General features: G+C 32.4%; 4 protein-coding genes across 4 annotated transcripts; 2 read left to right on the plus strand and 2 right to left on the minus strand.

Annotated features, from left to right (window-relative positions):
* The first annotated feature begins 792 nt into the window (after positions 1-792).
* Positions 793-7,073, plus strand: LOC135950207 (uncharacterized). Its single transcript, XM_065499737.1, has 6 exons — positions 793-815; positions 892-983; positions 2,501-2,789; positions 2,861-3,065; positions 3,236-4,610; positions 6,878-7,073. Exons 1-6 carry the CDS (start codon positions 808-810, stop codon positions 7,006-7,008), a joined length of 2,100 nt encoding a protein of 699 aa, XP_065355809.1. The 5' UTR covers positions 793-807; the 3' UTR covers positions 7,009-7,073.
* A 6,365-nt stretch (positions 7,074-13,438) lies between these two features.
* On the plus strand, positions 13,439-14,791 carry LOC135951494 (uncharacterized). The gene is made up of 2 exons (XM_065501151.1): positions 13,439-13,639; positions 13,705-14,791. Exons 1-2 carry the CDS (start codon positions 13,568-13,570, stop codon positions 14,599-14,601), a joined length of 969 nt encoding a protein of 322 aa, XP_065357223.1. The 5' UTR covers positions 13,439-13,567; the 3' UTR covers positions 14,602-14,791.
* A 4,528-nt stretch (positions 14,792-19,319) lies between these two features.
* LOC135950516 (uncharacterized) lies at positions 19,320-20,267 on the minus strand. Its single transcript, XM_065500052.1, has one exon. It carries the CDS (start codon positions 20,265-20,267, stop codon positions 19,320-19,322), a length of 948 nt encoding a protein of 315 aa, XP_065356124.1.
* A 1,558-nt stretch (positions 20,268-21,825) lies between these two features.
* On the minus strand, positions 21,826-22,301 carry RPA3 (Replication protein A3). The gene is made up of 2 exons (XM_065501065.1): positions 22,017-22,301; positions 21,826-21,959 (listed from the first exon to the last, which is right to left on the minus strand). Exons 1-2 carry the CDS (start codon positions 22,254-22,256, stop codon positions 21,858-21,860), a joined length of 342 nt encoding a protein of 113 aa, XP_065357137.1. The 5' UTR covers positions 22,257-22,301; the 3' UTR covers positions 21,826-21,857.
* Positions 22,302-23,877: the final 1,576 nt, after the last annotated feature.

A 23,877-nucleotide genomic window follows, 5' to 3' on the forward strand; every position in this document is an offset into this window, starting at 1 on the left:
TTTAACAAAAAATTTTGTTTTAGAGTCAAAAAATAGTAAAAAACTAAAATTTTTAAGCTACAAAGTGATATTTGACAGCTATTTAGAATGCCTAGATATGTTCGGATTGCATTGATATGTTTGTTATAGAAAAATTAGGAGTCCCTGGAAGTTATTCTAAAAAAAGTAAAAAAAAAATGTTTCTTCGTATATTTTTTCAACAAAAGAGCACGAAAAATGTATTTTTTGGAAAAAAATTTTAACAAAATTTATTTGGCGGACTCTTAGCTATATTATTGCCATATGAAGTTAAGCCGTATCGCACGAGTATGGAAGTCTGAATTAGCTGTTAACCAAAAACTGATGACACCTTTTTTAGAGGCCCCACTGATTTTCAGGAACTTTGGGGCCCATAAAAAGAAAACCGTCACCAAACTGAGTATAGGGTTTTACTACCCTTTGGTAGTAGAGTCGAACCTATACTGTCATGATCTTGTGTTTTTCCAAAAGTCTTCATTTGTTGCATAGTGTAATAACAGATAAACATTATTCTCTATTAACATTTCATACCTGGAAAATAATTGAATCGGATTTGTGTACTCATTCGGACTGCGATTATCGCGTCAACAAAATATACTCACGATCTTCATTGTTTATTTACTCGTATTAAAGTACTGATTTCTCAATCAAAATCAACGCAATTCAATTTAGTTTATTAATACATTTCAAGTATAACGGTCGATAATTATTCGAAGAACGAAAAAAAAACAATCTAAGAATATTTTAAAACTTTATTTATATCATTTTTATACGATTTGCTATAAAAACATGGGAAAGTAATATTCATTAACTATTTTTTTAATTATTGCAATTTATTAAGTACATACATACATTTTAAATTTATTCTTTTAGAATATTCAATGAAATTAAATATTTTCTGAAGGCATTGATGTGTTTTTTAGCGGCTAGTCTAATAGTGCCCATTATTTTAGTAACATTAATCTGTAAGTATTAATACATAAATATTAATCAAACAATTTATTGTGTTCACTAACAGAAAACTATTACTATTATTACCAATAGTTTTTTTTACTGAGCAATATGTACAAACATATTTTGGAAATTAGGCGAATCTGTAAATTAATAATTTCCATGTGATAAAATTCAGATTTGTGTATTATTAATAAAAAAAAAAAGTAATTGAAGAGATTCCGTTCAATTTATAAATCAAATCGATATGGAACACAAATGATCAGCAAATCAAAAGATAATCTTTAATCAATAAGGGTCTTTGTTTTGCGAAAGTGCATTTCTAGTATTAAATTAAAGTGGAGGAATGAATACTTAGTAGGTGTTAATACTGATAAGAATTGTTTTCCTTATATATACATACAATATACATACATATAGTAAATAACTCAATTATAAAATATGTATGTATGTCATTGCATTTCATATCAAAGTTCATAATGCAGACACACAAGACCCACGGAATAATATTTCGATTAATATTTCAAGATTCAAAATAACAATAGCAAACAAAAATTTAAAAATATATAAAAGAAATTTACCTTTTATTGTCGGCGATGAGCAATTATGAAAAATGGATTTGATCTTTGGTCGCTTGTTAGTCATAAGTATTTTGTATTTTTGATAAGACTTTAATGGAATTCGCATTTATTAAGATTTCTTTATTAGACTACAACAATTTTTTTTTTACTAAACTGTCACTTGGTGTCTATGTTCAAGAGCAAAATCGTATTTAACAATAGATCAATAGAACAATAGATATTGGAAACCAGAATGCAGAAAAATATTGTTTTAACATGATTTAAACTTAGGCAAGTCTCATATTTTACAAAATAATTTGTATCCCTTATTTGCGACAAGAGTGCCATACATAACTAGGGTTTGATATTTTCTGAAATGTTCAACTTCCCAGGAAAAGTGAATATAAACAAGTAAGAGTAATATATTCTGCTGTGCCGAATCTTGTATACCCACCATTTATATCTGACAGTCAAATATTTTTCTGATATAGGGTTTATATGGGGGATAGAGTCAGTTATGGACCGATCCTCACAAAAGTCACCTTGTATGTAGACTAGGGGCAAATATTGCCGATTTCTCCCATACTTTACGGTATAATTTTAAAGTACTTGGAACTAATTTGTACAACATTTTATCAGGATTGTCGCATAATCAACATATTTATGACTTCTCAAACAGTATTCCCGGGGGGACATTTGTATGGAGGCTAGATGAAATCATGAACCGATATTGCCCATTTTTAATACCAAATCCGTCAGGCGGACGGATATAGCTAGGTCTTATAATCTTAAGAGGGCCCAGAATATATAACCAAATAAGAACCAACTTTTGAAATTGATGTCTTCCGATCGGGATGAAATTTACACCAAGGTTATTTTTCAACAAGATCGGTCGAGAACTCTCTGAGTAGGATGCGAGTGGGATATCTATCAAAATAAATATTTTGTAACGAATTTTTTTTCCATTTCAGTCGTTCATTACAGTAACGAATTGGTAAATTATGTACTTTCAATTAAATATCCTCAAATATCAATCTCAAAAACGAAAAAGATACGTTCCCTCATTGACACGACACGAAATGCTGGCATTTTCAATTTCCTAATACAAGTGAAAGGACCATGTGATTTCGTTCAAATTAAGCGATATTATGAAGAACATTTAACCAGTGCACGAAATAAAACAGGACATCTGAAATTTCCCAAATTAAGACAACAGCTGGTGAATTGTTGGAGTCATTACGGCTGGGTGAAGGATACAAGGTAAAGTAATTAATTAATGATAAATAAGAAAAATATTTTATTTTATTTATAATTACATATTAACATTGTAGTTCGTTTAATCTCAATAACCACATTTTGCTAAACACTTCACCCCATCGGGGATATGCTGTAAATGACGCCAATATTCAAGACTTTATTAGCGATTTAGTCACCAAGTATATACCATCGGATTTGCCACAATGGCAAGTTATTGTAATACCTGCAGCTACGAAGTCTGCGCAGAGTCAGGAAGAAAATGATGCAGAAACTGATCAAGTAAATATACAACCAAAAGTCTTATGTGAAAATTTTCAAATAAATTTTTGTTTGATCATAGGTCGTTTATTTACTTATTAAATTATTTTTAAATATTCCCCCCTTTTGGTCCACCGAAAAGTTGTTAAAAAATACTTATCGTTAACATAATTTATCTACATATATTCCAGGACGAACACTATTACATTCTCTTGAAAATACACCATTTAGTAATAGCCGATGAGGATGATCTTCACATTAGCGAAATGTTAATGTTGAAAGATGATAGCGATAAGCCAATAGTTGAAATCGGTGGTATTACCAGACGAAACTCTAAATTAAATGATATTTCATCTTTTATACGTAAACCGCAGCACATAGAAAATCTATTGAAACATATCGGCTTTGTGATTATTAACCAGTGGAATAAATTTATCTACGAATTTGAATCTTTGGAAACTCCCGATGGTATAATTGGTTTAAAAATCACAAATCTGTCACAGTTGCTTTCAGTTCTGCTAATTATAGCTGTGAACGTATTTGTGGATTATTGGAAAACTATGACATCTAAACAAAAAAAGAAATCTTTACGCAAACATCAAGAGGCAGAAGGCAGGTATAAGATTATAACCAAGCTGTTGGCGAAAGAAGTCGACAAGCGACATCTGTCATGGAAAGTGGCAAATGATGCAGTTCGTAGTTCCCTGCAGTTATCAAATTTAACCAAAACATGGGCGAAAATTCTGTGGCAAGCAAATGTTAATAGTGTGATGTCGATACCCTATTACGTCTACCTTGAACTCTTAGCATTGAGGGATTTAATATTTAAAGGAGAAACTAGACACATCACGACCTACTGCAGCCGTTTATCGGTTTATATACCATTGTTAATATATGCTCAAATGGAACTCATTAAAATCTGCTATGAAATATTTAAAGCTCCCGTCAATATTTATGAAGAACTATTCCAATATCCTTCAAATGAAGAGAATAAATTACACAAAATGTCTTATTCGGGTCGGAAGATCGTGTCGTTTAGCAAGTCTATAGATGGCAAGCAGTTGCGAAAACGTTTGAAATTTAGCGACGAAATTCGCGAATCAGATTATGTTATCTCCTGTTTGTCCGCAGCCATTTACGATTACTTTGAATATTATGCCAAAGAAGTACCCGTACCAAAAATTCTTAATACCACTTGCCGTACCATGGGAAAGGGATATTTGACCGATAATCTGGGCGATAAGACTGATTTTATCGGCGGTGTTGTCTTCCTGCAATTGCCATTGAAAGTACCCGATCGCGAGCATGCAAGACAAATTCACTCGATAATCGAACAAATTCGCCGCAAACAAATCATGATATATTTGGCGTCATTGGGTCAAACTAAATATGACATGTTAACGTCCATCTTCCCCAGTGTGCTGACAAAAATATGCATAAATTATTTTTCATCAAATTTCCCAGTTACAATAACGGAAATACATGGCGAGAATTCTGAATTTCAGACATTGTGGGGTCAAACGGTTGAAGATGTTTTACTTTTCCGTCCACCACAATCCAAAACATGTAAGTATTAAGGAAAAAACAGATATAAAAGTTATTGTCGGTTAAAGCGATTTAAATATCTCACATGATATTTTTCACGGGAATTCCCGGGACGCGAAATCCCGGGAATTCCGCAAAATTTTCAATCCCGGGAAATTGTGCGATAATTCCCGGAAATTGTTTTCCTTAGTTGTACGTGAAGTTTTTTAACTTGACTTTCTCTAAAAGTTGATTAAAGCTTCAAAACAAATGCAGAAGATTTATACAACAAAAAATATTTAACCCAAATAGACCAATAATAACTACATTAGTCACATTATTCCAAAAACTCGTAAATGTTCAGAGCTGTCACAGAATTCTTTTCGGATCGAAAGTAGAATTATAATAGTATTTAGCTTTTTCACAAAAAAAAACACCTTCCGTGGAATTGAATTTTGTTTAATATTATTGGATTGTCTTCAAGTTTTTTACTTATTTTTGATTTAAAAATGTTTTTTTTTGCGAATTAACAGAATTAATTGAAATATAACGAAGGTAGAACAAAATCTAATGGAAATTGAAGCCATTTCGATACAAATGACAAATGGTGACATGTTTGTACATATATAACCAAAATTAGAAATCGAGTCAGTTTATTTCTTTATATTAAATTATTGTTGGATATTTTTTATTTGTATCCAATTACATTTTAAAACCAAAGACATTTTTTAGATTTTTAACGAAGTCCACATTCTTAAAATGGAATAATTTGTTCTAATCCCGATTTCCCGGGAAATGAAAAAGAGCGGGAAAAGAAAAACTTTAGTTACGAGTAACTCATGTTTAACAACTATATGGAATATTAGGATATTCAAATCAATTTTCGTACAAGAATGATAGAAAAATAGATTACGCATGTTTTTTACGTCACATCAGGAATAAAATTGTAAAAAAAACGTGAAAAAATTGTATAAAAAATCGAATACTTATATTGCAAACATGAAATGCATTGTAAATATTGCAATAGCACCAACAACTCTAAGGCGTGCGAAATGAGTGTTTTTTTTATTTCCAACGGACCCAAACATTCAAAAGCAATGGTTAAGTTTTTGTGGCCGGGGAAAAGAAATAAACCCCAAACCCCATATGTTTGTATGCTGCATTTTCAACAAGACGATGTTGAAAATAGGTTGCAGTTCGAAATGAGTAAGTAAGTACATAACATTGACTTTTAAAAGTATTTATAAAAATCTGTATTATCCCAAGGGTTCGCTAATAAGAGACTTTTAAAACCCGGTTCCGTTCCATCAATAAAACCATCTATTATTATTGACTAAAACCAAAATGCTTTACTTGCCTTTAATTTATACAAAATTTTAACTGTTTGTTTATGTTTTACTTTTGTTTTTTTTTTTCAAGTACTAAGCTGTACTGCTCAGAACGAAAAATTTTTTAAATACTGAATGCGTAATCTATTTTTCTATCATTCTTGATTTTCGTATACCTACATATCGCTCATTAGCAAACTGAGTACTACAAAATATTCCTAGTGACAAAATCTTATTGATAGTCATAGAGAAATATACAAAGAGCGGAAATTGGAAAAAAAACATCTCAAAGAAATTACCCAAAAAATGTGAATTTTTTACTAATTCATTCTCATCACTTAGGTTTTTAAAAACTGAGTTAGGTCCATAGAGAAATACACATAGAGCGGAAACTAGAAAAACTCAAACAAAACAACTAAGAATGTATAGTCGATCAAGTCCGACCATATGATACCCTACACCGAGTTTTCTTTTAAAATTTACATTGTTTGTCTGTTATGGAATTGATGGCGCGCTCTCCAGATCTTAATACTATGGAGAACATGTATGGACTGCTTGCGCCACAAGTTTATTCAGAAAACCATCAGTATAATTCGGTTGTAGAACTGAAAATTAAAATTTTGAATGATTGGCAGGATATAAGGCTAAGCTCTAGAAAATTTCATAAATTATATGTCCAATACGATTCATAAAACAATAACACCTTATACATGTATCCCTATTGGTAGAAGGAGGAATCGATTTAATAATTTCAGTTTAATAATGAACTTCTCGAAAAAGATCTCAAAAATGACGTTAACATTATACGATTGAACTCATATGTTTGCAAACCCTTTTAAATACACATTACCTATGACAAATTTCATTGGAATCGAGGTTAGCTGTTTCGTTACTTTAAGTTATTATTACATTACTTTGAGTCTACAACATTTTACATAACTTTTTTTTAGAAATCTCTAATAAATATTTTTATATTTTCAGGTCTTTCATTGAATATACATCGTTTTGGTGAAAAATTCCGTTTGGCAGTCATGGCAGATACTCAGCTTGGTCCAGATCATTCAATTATAACACGTTCGTTTGAAAATTATATGGAGACTGTTACCTTATAACTCTTTATTTTACTTGTATATTTTGTTAACATCTTAATAGATTCAAATACATTTTTACTCATAAACTAATTGTATAAAATCATTTCCATCCAACATGGAACGAAAAGTACTTTAAATATTATCAGTCTGGTATATATGTAAATAACACCTTAACATCGCGAACTTTTTAAGCACGAATTTCTTTACGTTTAGAATTATAATGGAACGAATTGTTAAGTCAGAAATGTGCATTGTAGGGACATGGGATTGTACGGATGATTAAATAAGGCTAAAACGTGACACATCGGATTTAAAAATGTTTTTAAAAGGGAACGGTGATGAAATTATAACGGTCTAATTCATAATAACTTAAAACAGCTTTATATGGTAAAATTAAAACAGAAAGAAGGAAAAGGGAAATAGAAATTAAAGAAAAGGGAAATCTATAGATTAAGTTATAGTGAAATTTCGAGAAAAGAGTGTATATAAAAAGAGAAAAGGAGGAGAGGTGTCGAGAATTCAAAGAATTCGAATAACGCAAACCATCATGGGATGGTTGCTGGGTCCCTAAGAGGCAAGTCTGGTCTTATCAACCATCCGCTTTCCCTAATAAAGGCTATACACCTTAGATCCTTCACAGATAATCCGGAGAGGGTACTCAGCCATACTTCACCTAAGTGCCTGACACGTAGATCACCCAGTGTCTGGCAGTTACAGAAGAAATGTAGGATGGTCTCTTCCTCATTCTGACAACTTCTACAGTATTCGTGATAAGGTAACCCAAGTCTTGCAGCATGGGTACCGAAGGTGCAATGCCCGGTGATCATTGCCACCATGTTGCTCAGTCGTATTCTTTGTAACCGAAGCAGATACGAGGTGCGTTTACAGTCCAACGCAGGCCATATCATCCTCGAGGTGGCACAGGTGGATTCATTTTCCCACCTTGCTTGGGCAAGTTCGACAGCGGGATTGCACAAAGGAAGTCTATATCGTCGTCCGATATCAAGGCTCCTCTTCCCGTCAGGTAATCAGCAATACAATTGCCCTAATTATCCCTGTGTCCACGTACCCGGCATTACTGGACCATGTTCGATGGTGTATAAACACCTACCAGGGATTTAATTGCGGATTTACTGTCAGTATATATACGGATATCTCTACCAGATATACTGTAATATCTGAGCCAGTTTGCAGCTCTTCTTATGGCCGATATCTCTGAAGGATGCTGCATCCATTTGGGAGTCTAAAGGGGAGTCTAATCGAATTCAGTAATGTATATACCACCTCCCACCCTTTCCCTCTTTTTGGACCCATCCGTATAGATTGATAGCCTCGTTCCATCGACGGAGAGACCATCAGCAGGCTCCATACTGGATGGAATTGAGAAACCAAAATTCCTCAGGAAGAAGGGTTTGGGGGTGCAATAGTCAACATGATCATGAAGATTTTGTGATCGATTTTGTTCCATCGACGGAGAGACCATCAGCAGGCTCCATACTGGATGGAATTGAGAAACCAAAATTCCTCAGGAAGAAGGGTTTGGGGGTGCAATAGTCAACATGATCATGAAGATTTTGTGATTTTCCTATTATGGAGGCATGTCCATAGGGTCTAAAATTCCATGCATTGCGGGCGTTGAGCCTTAAGACAGTGCTTAATGTCAGTTTATCTAGATCCATTAGATAAAAGCAAATTAGATTTTGCTTTTATCTGCATATACAGCCCAATTATGAATAAAAAATTCCCCGGGAGTTTTTTTCCCATTGAATTTGAATAGGAAAAATGCGAAAAGGAAAAAAACTCCCGGGGAATTTTTATTCATAATTGGGCTGATAATTTGCATATTTTAAATCTAATAAAAACATTTTGCCAAATACAGATTTTTTCTCTAAAAATTAGTTTTTATCTTCAAAAATGTGTTATTACTAAAAAAAACAATAAACAAGTAAGAGTGCTATATTCGGCTATGCCGAATCTTATATACCCTTCACCTTTGTTGTGGATGCATTATTATTTTTTATAATTAGTATATATGTATGTACATTGCCCACTTTCAGCGTACAGCATCCTAAATTTATCAAGAACACAAAAAACAACAACAACGCCAAACGAAACAAAACACCAAAAGAAAAAACAAAATACGCAAGGCAATGAAACCAACACACATCCAAACATACGTTTAATTGTATAAAAAACAACAACAACGCCAAAAGAAACAAAATACGCAAAGCATGCACATTCAAACATACGATTTGTTGATTTTTTGTCAAAAAAACCAACACACAACCAAACAAACGTTTAGTTGTATAAAAAACAACAACAACGCCAAAAGAAACAAAACACAAAAAAAAACAAAATACGCAACGCATGCACATCCAAAAACATACGTTTTGTTGCTTTTTTGTCAAAAAAACCAACACACAACCAAACAAACGTTTAGTTGTATAAAAAACAACAACAACGCCAAAAGAAACAAAAAACAAAAAAAAAACCAAATACACAAAGCTTGCACACCCAAGCATACGTTTTGTTGTTTTTTTGTCAAAGCATGCAATACATTGTGTTTTTTGATGAAATTTTCAGAGGTTGTCTCGGATTTTTGCTCATATCTCCGTTATTTATGGACGGATTTTGCTGATTTTAAATAGCAAAATTCTCGAAAGTATGTCTGACAGAATTGTTGAAGATTTGGATCCCGGAGATATCTGGGGCCTTCAGAAAATTGATTTCAACAGACAGACAGACAGACAGACGGACAGACAGACAGACAGACGGACATGGCTTAATCGACTCCGCTATCTATAAGGATCCAGAATATATATACTTTATAGGGTCGGAAATGAAAAATGTAGAAATTACAAACGGAATGACAAACTTATATATACCCTTCTCACGAAGCTGAAGGGTATAAAAATGAGAATTAACAAATATTTTATCCTAATGACAAGTAACACTAACAACGAAAAAGGGGAAATAACTGAGAAGCATTGCCAGCTTAGACAAACAACAGTACATTAGTTATTGTGCCTTTATCAAACGTTTATGAATAGAATACTTTTATTAAAGGTTTTAAAGCCAAAGAGTTTGTTAACAAATTTGTGCTTTAAATCCATTGTAGAATTAGCAAGGTACAATTATTAGAAAGTATGTTCTCAATTATACATTCCCTATAACGTCAAACAAAAGAAAATCAAAAAAAATATAAAAAGGAAATGCCAAAAAAAAAAATAATTGAATTTAAATTTTTATTACAAAAATTTACTAACAATTGAAGAAAAACTATATTTTTTTAATAAGTGTGTATAATTTCAGTTAAAACGTAACAAATTTAAAAAATATCGCGGTAACAAATTAAAAAAAGTTAAGTGATTAAATACATAGTTTGGCGTTTTAGGGGTGAACATTGGAAACTCTCTCTAATAATTGTACCTGGTAACTGATTGTACCATGCTTTGAAAATTAGTATGGTCGGGCTTGACTTTCAGAAAGTGATTCTGAGTCGATCAGTAACTTGGTGTTAGACTAATTTTTGGACGTTACAAACATATGCACAAACACATTATACCGGGTAATGTGGTATACCCATTTTTTATTTGACTATAGTTTTTAGAATCTTAATTCGATTGGAACAGTTCTCAGCTGGTGTTCAACTAAAAGTGTTAGGTTTACATTCATGAAAGTAAAAAAGTCTTTTATGTTCAAGTTTCAGAGAAATTTGGGAAAAAGAGAGAAAGCCATTGAAAAAATTGGCGGGTAATGTGGTATACCATGTTCTGTTGATATTGTATACTAAACCACATAACCGATTCATAGTATTTTAATTTGTATATGAGTTGCGTTTTATTTAAATCATCTTCAATGAATGCAGTTATAGTTGGCGGCTGACCAAGCTTACCAGAAGCTCCTCAATACATTCTTCGCTTCGTAGGAGACATTGAATGACTGATGCGAAAATAATGTCTATCTCGTAGTTTCTAATGGCTTCTTACTTCAACTTTCTTTGGAATATTATTTGTTTGAAATTCTTTAGCTATACCACATTAGCCGACCACGTGGTTTGTTGAAATTATAAAATTAAACACATATGTATGTACAATAAATATGTAATATTGTCGCATCCCAGCAGTTCTAGGAGACAGTACCGAACTAGTGATTTTACCCATCATTTAGGGTGGGAGCTAGTTACTTCAATAGCCACGTGACTAGTCATTTTAACACGGGCATGTCCTAGGCAGGGGGTCAATTGTCTCTTTTTGATTACAATGGGACTGTCTAATAGCTGGTCCAAAGTAGGCAACACATTGGATTCACAAACTGGTTACATAGCGTCAGTTACATTGCTAGCTTTGTAACTGGTTACTTGATCAGCTACTTGACTAGTTATTTTAACATGTGCATGCCCTAAGCAGGGGGTCAATTGACCCTTTTGATTACAATGTGACTATCGGATAGCTGATCGAAGGTAGTCAACGCTTCTGGTGGGTAAAATAAACTGCAGTACAAAAAAAAGTTTAAAGTGACTTCACCATAGGTTACTAAGAGACACTAAAGTGACTATTGACTTCATGCTATGTTACATGCGATATCAGTATACTTAAGCAAAAATAAAAATAAACTGTATGAGCATTATATTAACACAATCTGTAAAAAACCAGTTTGTACGAATTACTCACAAAACCTTTAAAGTGACTACACTCTAGATTACTTAGAGACACTTAAGTGACAATTGTCTTCACGCTAGATTACTTGGGATGCATAAAGTAACCAATTGTCTTCTCTCTGCACTACAAAGTGCACACACGTGTCAAATGTCCAAAATATATAAAATGGAGTCAGCCAAGTGATAAGACATTTGTGACAATTACTGTCTTTAAGGGATACATTGACTACTTGCTTAACTGCTGGGATGTGTTGTTGAATAGCAAAATATTCCCATTTGACTTTAAAATTAAATTAATGAAGTTCAAAACACGTGATTTTAGAAAAAAATAATATTTAACTGATCAAAAAAGGTCTACCACAAGATCACGCTGATTTTTTACAACTGACTATTTCCATGACAGTTAATTTTCTGAGATCATAAAACTCTTAAGCTTGGTACCGTTACTCCTATGCTCTTAGTTTTAGAGAAAAGTAGCTATACCACATTACCCGAACTTACTCTATAATATAGAGTCTATATAGAGACGAGACACTTCGTTTTGTCAAACAAAAAATTAATAACTAACATGTATTTTGTTGTTGCAAAAGTTATGTTTTTGACAACAGACTCATGTGCAGTTTTTATAATACAAGCGAGAACTTTGAATTGAAATTTTACATGTATTTTGTTTTGTTACAATATCAAAACATATGTAAAATTTCCACTCAAAGTACTCGCTTGTATTATAAAAACAGAACATTAGGTTTTTGACAATACCGTCTCGTCAAAGACCTAACGCAATTGGCAAAGTGGTGAGAATGTGTAAGTAAAAAATATACATATCGACCCCTTTGCCCGAAATTATATTATGTTACATTTTTACATAGTAAAATATTATACAGATATTCGCTATATTTATGGAAATATTAATAAGTTCATTTTAATGTATGTGAAATTTAATTTACTAAATCGGTTATTGTAACGGATTTAAAATTTGGTATTGATGAAACCAGTCAAAGCAAAGAAATTTAAAAATAATAACCATAGAGAATAGACATAGAGCGAAAACTCTCCTGTCAAAGACTTAACTCAGTTGTCAAAAACCTAAGTGGTGAGAATGTATTAGTAGAAAAAACTATGTGAAAACAAAAACAACACTCGTATGTGTGATTATTTTGAGTAATATTTTTGTTTGAGTTTTTTTCTAGTTCTATTCTATGTCTATTCTCTATGTTTTCTACTAATACATTCTCACCACTTAGGTTTCTGACAACTGAGTTAGGTCTTTGACAGAAGAGTTTCCGCTCTATGTCTATTCTCTATGATTGTAGTTTAAATTCTACAATAACAAAAAATTACATGACAGAATTTCCAAAAATATTTTTTTCTTGATTTGTGTAAAATAGAAACTTTTTAACAATGAAAGTGTGCTAAAAGTCTTTAAAAAAAAATATAAAATTATATGTATGTGTTAAAGTAATAATGTGTAAAAAAACGTTATTTTATCAAAAATTAAAAGTTAAAATTTCAAGACATTTCATTTGTTTACATTTCTCTGAGCTCACACGAACATAGATCGGAAACTCTCCTGTCAAAGACCTAACTCATTTATCAAAAACCTAAGTGGTGAGAATGTGTTAGTAAAAAAAACTATTTGAAAACAAAAACAACACACATATGTATGTGTGATTATTTTGAGTAATTTTGTTGTTTCAGTTAGTTTCTAGTTTCCGCTCTATGTGATTTCTCTATGTTGGTAACATTTTAAAAATATACAACTCACCTTTGGTATAAAAATCATTTAAATACTTCAAACATAATTTTTAAATAGCAAAAATAAAACATATTTTTTATCTATAACTTTTAAAGGAACTCTTTAAAAAAAAAGGAAATTCGTTAGAAAATAAATCTAAAAATTAGTTTAAAACTAAGTGCATAATGGATGATGAATTGTACCGTCATAAGTTAAGAAACCAATTCATGGGTCACATAAAATATCCAAAATTACAAGTAATAGTTTCAGATATACGTGTCGGGAAAAAAATATTGTCCAAATTAAAATTTTATTTTTGTAGCAAAATAGTCGCCATGATTGTTTAACAGAATTACCAGCACAAACATTCAAAGAACCGACACTGAAAACTCCTCAAAAAACCCATGAATTCGAAGCAAACCTTACCGCCAAGCAACGAAATTTAAATCCAGCAACGGCCAGTGGCGGTGATGCTGACCGAATGTTGTACTATCCCCATTATGTCGCCCAGCTCAATGGTGACTCCTTTCGGCAACGTAACATGAATGATAACTACTCTCTAAAACAATTGCCAACTAATCTCAAACCATCTGCTCCAGCTTTAAACGCCAATTCTTCTCGAAAATATCAAACAACACCAGTCTTAGATGACTGCATTGGCGATCATCGTTATCTTTACGAAAACGATTCAAATTTGGGTGGTCTTGGCAATGGCTCAGAAGATAGCGCAAAAAGTCAAAAGTCATCCAAAACGGTAGTAAGTCGCAAAAGTTCCCATGACTTACGAAAAATGGTTACCTCACAATGTAAACTTCACGATGTAATTGATGAGACTCTGAAGCAAATGTGTAAGACGGAAGCAGATACCACGGTGGAAAATAATGCCTGTGGATTGCAAGAACATCAATCCGCCCAGTATCCTCTTACACTGAGTCAATGCAAACGTTGCACTGATCGCATACACACAGTGCAATCACAAAAAGATGTCATGACAGAAATTGGAAAAGAAGACTTCTTGGACTGCCGGAATACCGACACTTTGACCATATCCCTAGATGATGTTGTCAATTCGAAAGTTATTAATCCCATGATTCGTAAACTACAGCGCATGTACTTGAATAATCTGAAAGAAGAAATGTCTCTTATGGAAGATTTGGAACGGATGCCATACAAAGTAAGTGAGGTCTATAAAGCGGTAATATTCAAGAAAAAGGATTAATATCGACTATATACTAAAATCATTGTGCCGATTATATATTACACATTTTTTAGTTTTTCGACGTATCGCTATTTAAAATTTATGTTATGGATTCCATAATTTAACATGAAATGGTTCAAATTTTGGAAATTTATATTTTTTATAGAACATAAATAAAATGAAAGCTAAAAAAACAATGTTCATTATTGCATGACAATGCTTTTCAATGCGCAATAATTTGTGTGAGTTCTTTATACAATTTTATTGGATGCAAAAAATTTATATTTTGGTAGAAATGGCGGATTTATAATAAGTTGAATTTTTGTTTATGTAAATATGTAATTTTAAGTAAATTTACAAAAACAAAACAAACAAAAAACATTTATACGTTCATAAAGGTATACTTTGTTCATAAATATACTAAATGTCATTGCATATTTTTACAAAGAAGTATTGCCATAAAGTATTGCTTTTGAACCTAAAAATTGCAACTCCCGAGAATTTTAAAAATGCATATAAAGAATCGCATTTGATCTACAAGAGGGTGTTAACTCAAAATTTTAAAATTTTCAGTAGAGGCCAAAACTGTTTGTGGTTACATTTAAGAGAATTTGAAAATCCGAATACTTCAGAGTAAGCTAATTGCATTTGAAAATATAATTACTTACATTGTTTTTCTGCTAAATGTTTTCAATTATTTCAAAAAAAGTTCTTAGCTTGTAATTAGTTTCCTTATACTCGGTCGGTTTGACTATTATCAATATATCGTTATCTAAAATGCAAAATTGCGTAAGTAAGAAAAATATAATTTTACAGGAGAAGCAAAATACTTTGTAAAATGAAAAGTATAACAAATTTTTTTTTAATTATTTGAAGACTTATGTTAGATGCGCCTTTTTGACTTTTGTTTTTCTGAAACACAAAAAGACGTATCAAAAACAAATAAGTTTAAACATATACATTTTTAATAAATGAATTCATTGGCATCATTTGCATCATCTATAAAAATTTGACGGTCACACTGTGTACCATTATGAATTTATAGCAAACACAATTTTAGCTTAAGTGCACTTAGAAAATTTCTTAATAATAAATGCTTCTTGGGTTTTTAATTTACTGTCAGTTTCCGTATAATTCTGAAAACGGAATCTATGCATTATGACACTTATTTTTTCAGTATTATGTCAGAATGCGTAAAAAGAAGCAGAAAAAACAACGAAAACTCGCATTTAGTTATGAGCGTACATATGAACCATTTTAGTTCATAGTTCAATACTTAACTAAGTGGGCAAACTATTTGAACTAGTTCAGTTAGTTCAAATAATGGAATCGTTCAATTGAACCGTTCGTTCATGATCCAACCAATTTAGAATGAAAAATTCAGTTCATTATCGATAATCATTTATATGTGATCAAATATAAAAAAATAACTTTTTTCCGAAATTAAATTAAATATTTATATTTACATATTTTGGCTACCTTTGATTTGATATGTTTATTAGGGTATTCGAATTATTCGATTTTTCTCTTGTTCGAATAAAACGAATAATTCGAATAAGAGATTTTAACTTGTTCGAATAATTCGATCACACGTTTAAAATTAATTGAATTATTCGTATATTATTCGTATATAATTAATTTTTTTTAAAAAAGTAAAGGAAAACAAAAAATAACTTTAAAGTTAAAAATTCAAGTACTGATAATATTAAAAAAAACATTCAAAAACAATGTCCATTATTAAATTTTCATCAGAAATATTTTGAAAAATCTAGAAAACAATTGACTAGCAAACATTTTAGTTTCCGTTTTGTAGCTATGCTTTAAAAAATTTGAGCCAGTTGGACATGATCCTGAATTCAAATACAATATAAACGTATTAAGAACTTTTTTATGTCGTTCATTAATTCGGGTTTTAAATTGAGTAACTAATTCTTTAGTAAATTAATCATTCACTATTTATAAATTATTTATAACAAATTGTATTATACATAGAGATGCTAATCGGAACTGGTTTTTGAAAATCACGGGGTTTGGAATTTGGTAAAGAATCCCGAAATCCCGACCCGGGGTTTCGGGATTTTCGAAAAATCTAAAATCCCGAAAATTATAAGAAAGAAACGTACATAATCATGTCTTTACAATTGAAAGTAAATTTTTTATTTAGCAATTAATTTTTATTAGGCACTAAAAAGCATAAAATACTTGCATAAGTACATTATATAAGAATAAATAATAATAAAGTATGTACATTAGAGTTAATTTCAAAAATTTTATTTGCGGGTATCATAATTTTTCTGAAGGTTTTTGCGTAAATAAAAATAATGGCGTTCTTTTTTTTGAAAATTTTCACTCCTTGTGTTGGCTCAACGTTTTTCTGTAGACCAAAAACAGTTGAATATATTTCAAACATGATTTCACCAGTCGATTCTGCATCAAAAATTAATACAATTGATGTTTTTCGAATCCTTAAAAATAGTTCCAAAAACCCACAATCTTATAAAAAAAAATTTTAGTTTTTTGAAAATTTTCAAAAAAAAATGGACGCTTTATTTTTATTTACACAAAAACCTTCAGAAAAATTATGATACCCGAAAAACAAATGAAGTGACCTGGTCACAAACGAACTCTAATGTACATACGGTAAAAAACAGTACCTTATCTTTTAGCCTTTTAGCAATCGAAATATTTTCATTTTGTTCGAGATCCTCATCTGAGATAAAATCAGTTTCATTTGAAGAGGATTTAAATTGAGTTTTGTTAAACAACTTACAAGAAAAGGGGAAGAATTGACCATTAACTATATTGTAGAAGAAGTTGAGCTTAACAACTTTGTAAAATGTCAAAATGCATGAAAAAGGCATACAAAAATGACAATTTCTCCTTTATATTTATGAAAAAGATCCCGAAAACCCCGGGATTTAAAATTAAAAAATCCCGGGCTTCGGGATTTAGGAAATCCCAAAAAACCCCTGGATTTTCAGGAACGGGATTTCCCGTTTAGCATCTCTAATTATACATCAAGCTCTATCAACGTTGCCGAATCTTTGCTTAATAAAGTGGTCTTGGGGAATTACATAATAAAGGGAATCTGTCCTAAGTTTGATATCATTGTCAGTGAACGTGGGAAATTTGAAGTCAGGCAGTGCATGATTGACGCATTTACAAATACGCAAAAAGTTTATTACCATGTTAGACAAAGATGTTCAACGATGGTCAAAATCATGTATAAGACGAACTCCATGCTTTTCTTGCATCAAAACGTTAGTTTGCAATATATGTGTTTATCATTCGATTTACGAAATATTTTGCAACACTTACGTACGCGGTTAATAACATCACTTATATACATATATTTTAAGATCATGGCCTTAATCTATTTCAATGTAATCAATATAAATGTCATCCTCAATATTACTTTCGAAGGCCGTTTCAAAATCACATTCTCCATCACATTCAACTCCACTTTAATCTAAATTAAAATTTTGATTATTAATTGCGATTCTTCTAATATTTCGCCAGCTAAATAACAAATATTTTATTCCGTACCTTTTATTTTCATTGGTTCAAGTCCTAAGTTAAAAATTTTGAAATATTTGTTTTTAGAATTGTAACTTCTTACAGTAATATTTATATATTTATAGAAGGAGCTATCGGAACACTCATCTACAATGATCGAAAGTCCCTTTGTCTTTAGTTATTTGTCGAATTTCAGAAACAATAAAAATTTTGTGAGTCATTATTAGGTTAGGTTAGGTTTGGAAGGCGTGTACACTGTGTGCACTTCCACATGGAGACCTTGAGGTCCATTGTGATTCCCTTCAATAGAGATAGACAAAGAGGATAGCCTTAGAGTAAGAAAAGAGTCCAAAGTTCCGTCTGTTAAAAAGAAAAAGAAAGAAAGATAAGTCTTTTTACGGATTTGGACTCGCCGTAGAACGTCCCTTAAATAGCCACCCTATTCCCTTAATGAAACCCAGTATGTTGCTTAGTTTCCAGCCAGCAACACTACCAAGTTCGTCCAGAAATCTATTTCCTAGCCATCTACAGTGGTGGCCAGGAATTTAAGACAAAAATTGTTTGCTAAATTTCACATGATTGTCAATTATTTTTTCAAATATTTCCACAAATATGTATGCATGAGGACTATTTTAACACACAAGTGTGTTTTATTCGACTGTGTCAATTCATACATATTCACCACGAACACATAAAATTGTTCTACAACTTGACCAAAAAATTTTTTTTTTAAACAAACATATTTTCTCACATTTATATCATTATATTTTTATTATTTTAAAATATTCGGACCAAATTTCGTATTTTTAGTTCCATTAGTTTCGGTCATATCGTGTTATTAACAGCGGATGTTCGCTGAGGTGGGTCAACGTATTTCCACATATCTTTGTCCATATATGTTTCACCGATTTTTTCAAACATTTTTCAGAAACTAGAAACATTAATAATAAATTTCATACCCTTAGAGGTCCTTTTATTTTGGCTCTATCGCATTTAAAATTCAGTTGATGAAAAAAATTCAAGTTATTTGTCTTAAATTGGTGGCCACCACTGTAAGTCTGTGACCTTGTAGCATAGGGCAGTTGCACATAATGTGCTCTACTGTCTCTAGCTCCTCTCCATTCCCACACTCTACAGAAGTCCTGTGTGCCATTATCCCATTTACCCTTAAAGGCTCCAATTGAGAAATGACCGGTTATCACTCCTACTAGAATCCTGAGATTTTACCTATCCAACTCTATCAGTGTTCCAGTCGCGTTCGCATTCAGTTTTGGCCATAAGGCCCTGGACACTTTGCAATCTGTTCTACTGCACCAGGATTGATTCGTATAGTCCCGGAATCTTTCGTAGATTACCCTATAGTAGTGACAAATGGGTGGTCTAACAGCCCGTTCCCTAGTGTCATGATCCAGATCAGAACCATGTCTAGCCAGTTCATCTGCTACCTCATTACCCTGTATATCACAGTGCCCTGGTACCCAACACAATCTCACTGAGTAGTGTACCAATAGCTCCTCCAGAGCTCTCCTACAGTCCTCTACTAGGTTGGAGTGTACTAAATGACATTCCAAGGCCTTCAGTGCCGCCTGACTCTCTACGTATATCGTCACTACAGCCCCTCTATTGATGTGTGCCCTTATCAACTCTGTGGCTTTCCAGATCGCGAAGATCTCTGCCTGGAAGACGCTAGACTGGTTAGAGAGTCTATATGATCGCTTGATGCCTTGGTCGACCAAATAAACCCTGGTCCCTGTACCAGAATCCATTTTAGAACCGTCAGTGAAAACTGCGCACCCATCAAACAGTTGATCAGATCCAACCCACTTATCCCTAGTGGGGAACTCTGTTGGGGGTGAAGCACCGAAGCTAAAGGTCACAACCTTATAGTCAGAGATTCCAGATGGAATAATGCCCTGACCAATAAGACCTGCCTCATACAGTATCATAGTGCGTCCTATCCGCAAGGGTTTCACCAAGGAAGACTCTGATAGTCTGAGTAAGTTCCTTGCTGCCACACTCTCAACATATTTCTCAATGGGTAGTAGGTTTAGGATTATATCCAACGCCGCTTGCGGGGTGCTACCTAAGGCACCTGTTATGCCCAGACATGCGCCCAGACATGCACACCTTTGAGCCTTGTTGAGTATAGCCCTGTAGCTACGTTTCCTCATTGCCTCCCACCACACTGTGCAACCATAAGTAATAATAGGTCTAACAACAGAAGTGTAGATCCAATTAACAATACTAGGTCGCAAGCCCCAGTTCTTGCCAATTGAGTTCCTGCATGTATAGTAGGCATTGAGGCCCCTTTTTAATCTTTCCTGCGTATTTATTTTCCATGACAATTTATTGTCAAGGAAGGTTCCTAAATACTTGGCTCCCCCTGATAAACTCAGCTCAATGCCGTCTAGTTTCGGCAAGTTGAAGTTCTCTACCTTATACTTACTAGTAAATAACACCAATTCTGTCTTTGATGGGTTTTCACCCAGCCCGTTAGTCTTTGCCCAGGACGAGAGATCGCCAAGCGACTCCTGCATGATGTCACTGATAGTTGAGAGAAATTTTCCCTTAATCAGGATCACCACGTCATCCGCATAGGCGACTATCTTCCTACCCTTAGATTCGAAGGTCCTGAGAATAGGATTAACCGCCAGTAACCACAGAAGAGGAGAAAGAACTCCACCTTGTGGTGTACCTCTGGTAACCCGTCTTCTGATCACATCGTCCCCTAGTGTTGAGTTGATAATCCTGCTTTCCAGCATTAAGATTATCCAACTCACTAGGAAGTCGTTAACCCCAAGTTCTACTAACGAGTTCCAAATTGCCTCTGTCCTTATTACTTAGTTAAAATTTAAATTATGAAAAATTTTAAGCAATTTTGTAAATTTAAATATATATGAACATTTATTCGTTTTATTCTATTATTCCACATACAATTTTTCGAATTATTCGTTATTCGAAAATGGCCTTTTTTAAATTGTTCGAATCGAACGATCATTAGTCGAATGAATACCCTAATGTTTACTAACTAATGACAAAATTTATGTTTTTGCCAATGAAAATCAATTCTGTCCGGCGACGGGTATAATTTTTAGAAAATTTTTTTCTGCATTACATGATATGCATATTTGCCATATATTCACTTAACAAAATATTCTCCATCGATTTCGAAGTTATCACAAAGGATTACTTTATACATAATTCTTATTTTCTTGCATTTGAACGTGTGTTATATTCATACATACATTTTTGTTTGTTATTCGGCATAGCCAAATGTAACATTCTAAGTTGTTTTTTGTGTCAAATGTTTGTATTCTGATTCGGTGTCTTAAGCCGAATCAGAATTCCTTAATGACTTATTACATATTCAACAGAGGTCCTTTATGACTCTTTTAACATTATATTAAATCATCAGGAGTCCTTACTGGCTCAATTATTTTTACAATTTATTTTATACATTTCGGATATACGCCGAACGTTTAGCGTTTGATAAAGCGTATTTTGAATGGCAGTGATGCCGCAAATCTATGCAACCACTACTGCATATAGTTTGCATGACATTTCATCTGTGATGCACAACTTAGCTACATTTACGAAAGCATCCGTTGAGACATGTAAATTATATCTCCAAGTGGCAACCTTTTTAGACAAATTATTGTTTACAGGAGAATGTTCGATTTCGGCAATCAATTTGAGACAAGTTGAAAATTTAAATAAAAAACAGGCAACTTACTTATTAATAAATTTATTTCTTATACAAATTAACCATGACGATAAATTTCTTTACAATTGTTCATGAATGATACCATCATGTTGTAGCCTTCTTTGTCGAAATCCACATTTTCTCCACCAAACATAATAGCCTAAGGATATAAATAAATTAAAAATGTGTATGCAACTTTATTATACAATATACCAACCTCACTAGCCCTTATTGCTGTGGGACCAGCTGCTTTTCCTATGACTTCTATCCAATCACCCTTAGCCGCTCCCACTGAATCGGACAAGCTCACCGTAATTTTTTGATCATCCGTAGAGGTGCCTGTCAAATTTGTGCCAGCCTCATCTTCCACACACAACATAATGCTAATATTTTGGCCTACATGAGTTCTTAACATGTTGCCATTGACAAGAGTGCGTGGTTCAAATGTTCCAGCCATTGTTAACAATTATTTAATGCAATTCTTTCCGAGTTGATTGTGGCGAAATAAACAAATTGATTGCGCCAAATTTTGTAAAATGACACAGCTGATAAAAAAATTATTTGTTATAGTTGCCATACTATATTAATTTGTGCATATATGATTACAGCATGATGTGAAATTAAATTTTGCCACTGAATTTTCATAGTTGTATTTTAATTTTGTAAATTTGGCGATTTTAACGTCCCGTCAACAAATATTTAGGGCTCTATTATTTGATCGTTTCTGCCAATTTGTATTTAACCCCCTGTCTATACTTGACAAATATTCATCATAACAATAAATGACATTTGTTGTCAAGACAAAATTGTCTAAGCAAAAGCACTAACAATTTTATCATAACGAAGCAATAATACTAGTAAATGGAGACTATACCAGATAATTCTTTATCTAGACAACCATTTTGAAGTTTATGATGATAAAAATTTGTCAGGTATAGAAAGAGGGTATCAAGGATGTACTACTGATGATTATTTTATATACTTTGATATTGCTATTAAAATAATTGAAAATATTGTACGTATTCGTATGTATATTTAATTAAAAATAACATTCAAAGATTATTACATTATACAACAAATGACGTTCTACAACCAATTTTCAATGATTGTGGTTTAAAGAGCGAGAAAAAAACAATTTTCAATAGGCAACGGGTTTGGTATGTATATGTCCCGCTTTTCAAACCACAGCCATTTTGACAGATTCTTTTGTCTATTGCCATATTACGGAAACCAGCTGATTCATATCTGTATTATTTGTGATAACATTAATATTTTTATCGATATAGTTTCGCCAACGATTTTAAACGGCATCAGTTGCCAACATGGGTTTTCGCTAGAATTTTTTTTAAGTCGCGAAATTTGAACGGAAAATCGCTAAATTGCCATCACTGCTTGGTGGAAAAAATAATCAATCCAAACAACAAAAATTCTTTTGCTGTTCATATTGAAAAACTGTGGAAATATTTAAAATACAAGGATTTAAAATTAAGAATATTATTTTTTACGTTTAAATACTGAAATAAAAAATGGATAAGTCTACAGTTAATAAAGCATTGCAAAATAATATAAAAAGTGTAATACAGTAGAAAATAAAAGCTGGACTTTAAACAGCCGTACTGTCTGCAGTAAGAATAAAAAACTCCCCCAAAACAAAAGGACGAAAATTGATTTTTCCATAACGACACCAAGCTGCAAACACATCTATAGGAAGTAGTAAATTATATAGAAAACATATTAATTGAAAATTAATATCATATGAACAAAATGAGTAAGTTTAAGGATTTTATTAGGATAATACAACTTATGTCATAAAAATATACCAGTTGGATACAATTTTCAATTCCAATTGGATTGCATGCAATATTAAATATGTATGAGATATGTGTTTATGTGTCAACTGAATTCCTTTACTTTTTAATTGTCAAACATATCCTGTTTTGTTGCGGGAATAAGAAATTCAAGTATTTGAAAAGTGCAACCCCTATGTTTTTGATTTCAGTTGGTAATAGCATAAATAAATAAATTATTAAATGCCAAGAATATGACGTCACTTACCAACCCTCTCAAACATCTTATGG

Source organism: Calliphora vicina, chromosome 2, assembly GCF_958450345.1.
Source record: "Calliphora vicina chromosome 2, idCalVici1.1, whole genome shotgun sequence".
In the NCBI taxonomy this organism is placed as follows: Eukaryota; Metazoa; Arthropoda; class Insecta; order Diptera; family Calliphoridae; genus Calliphora; species Calliphora vicina.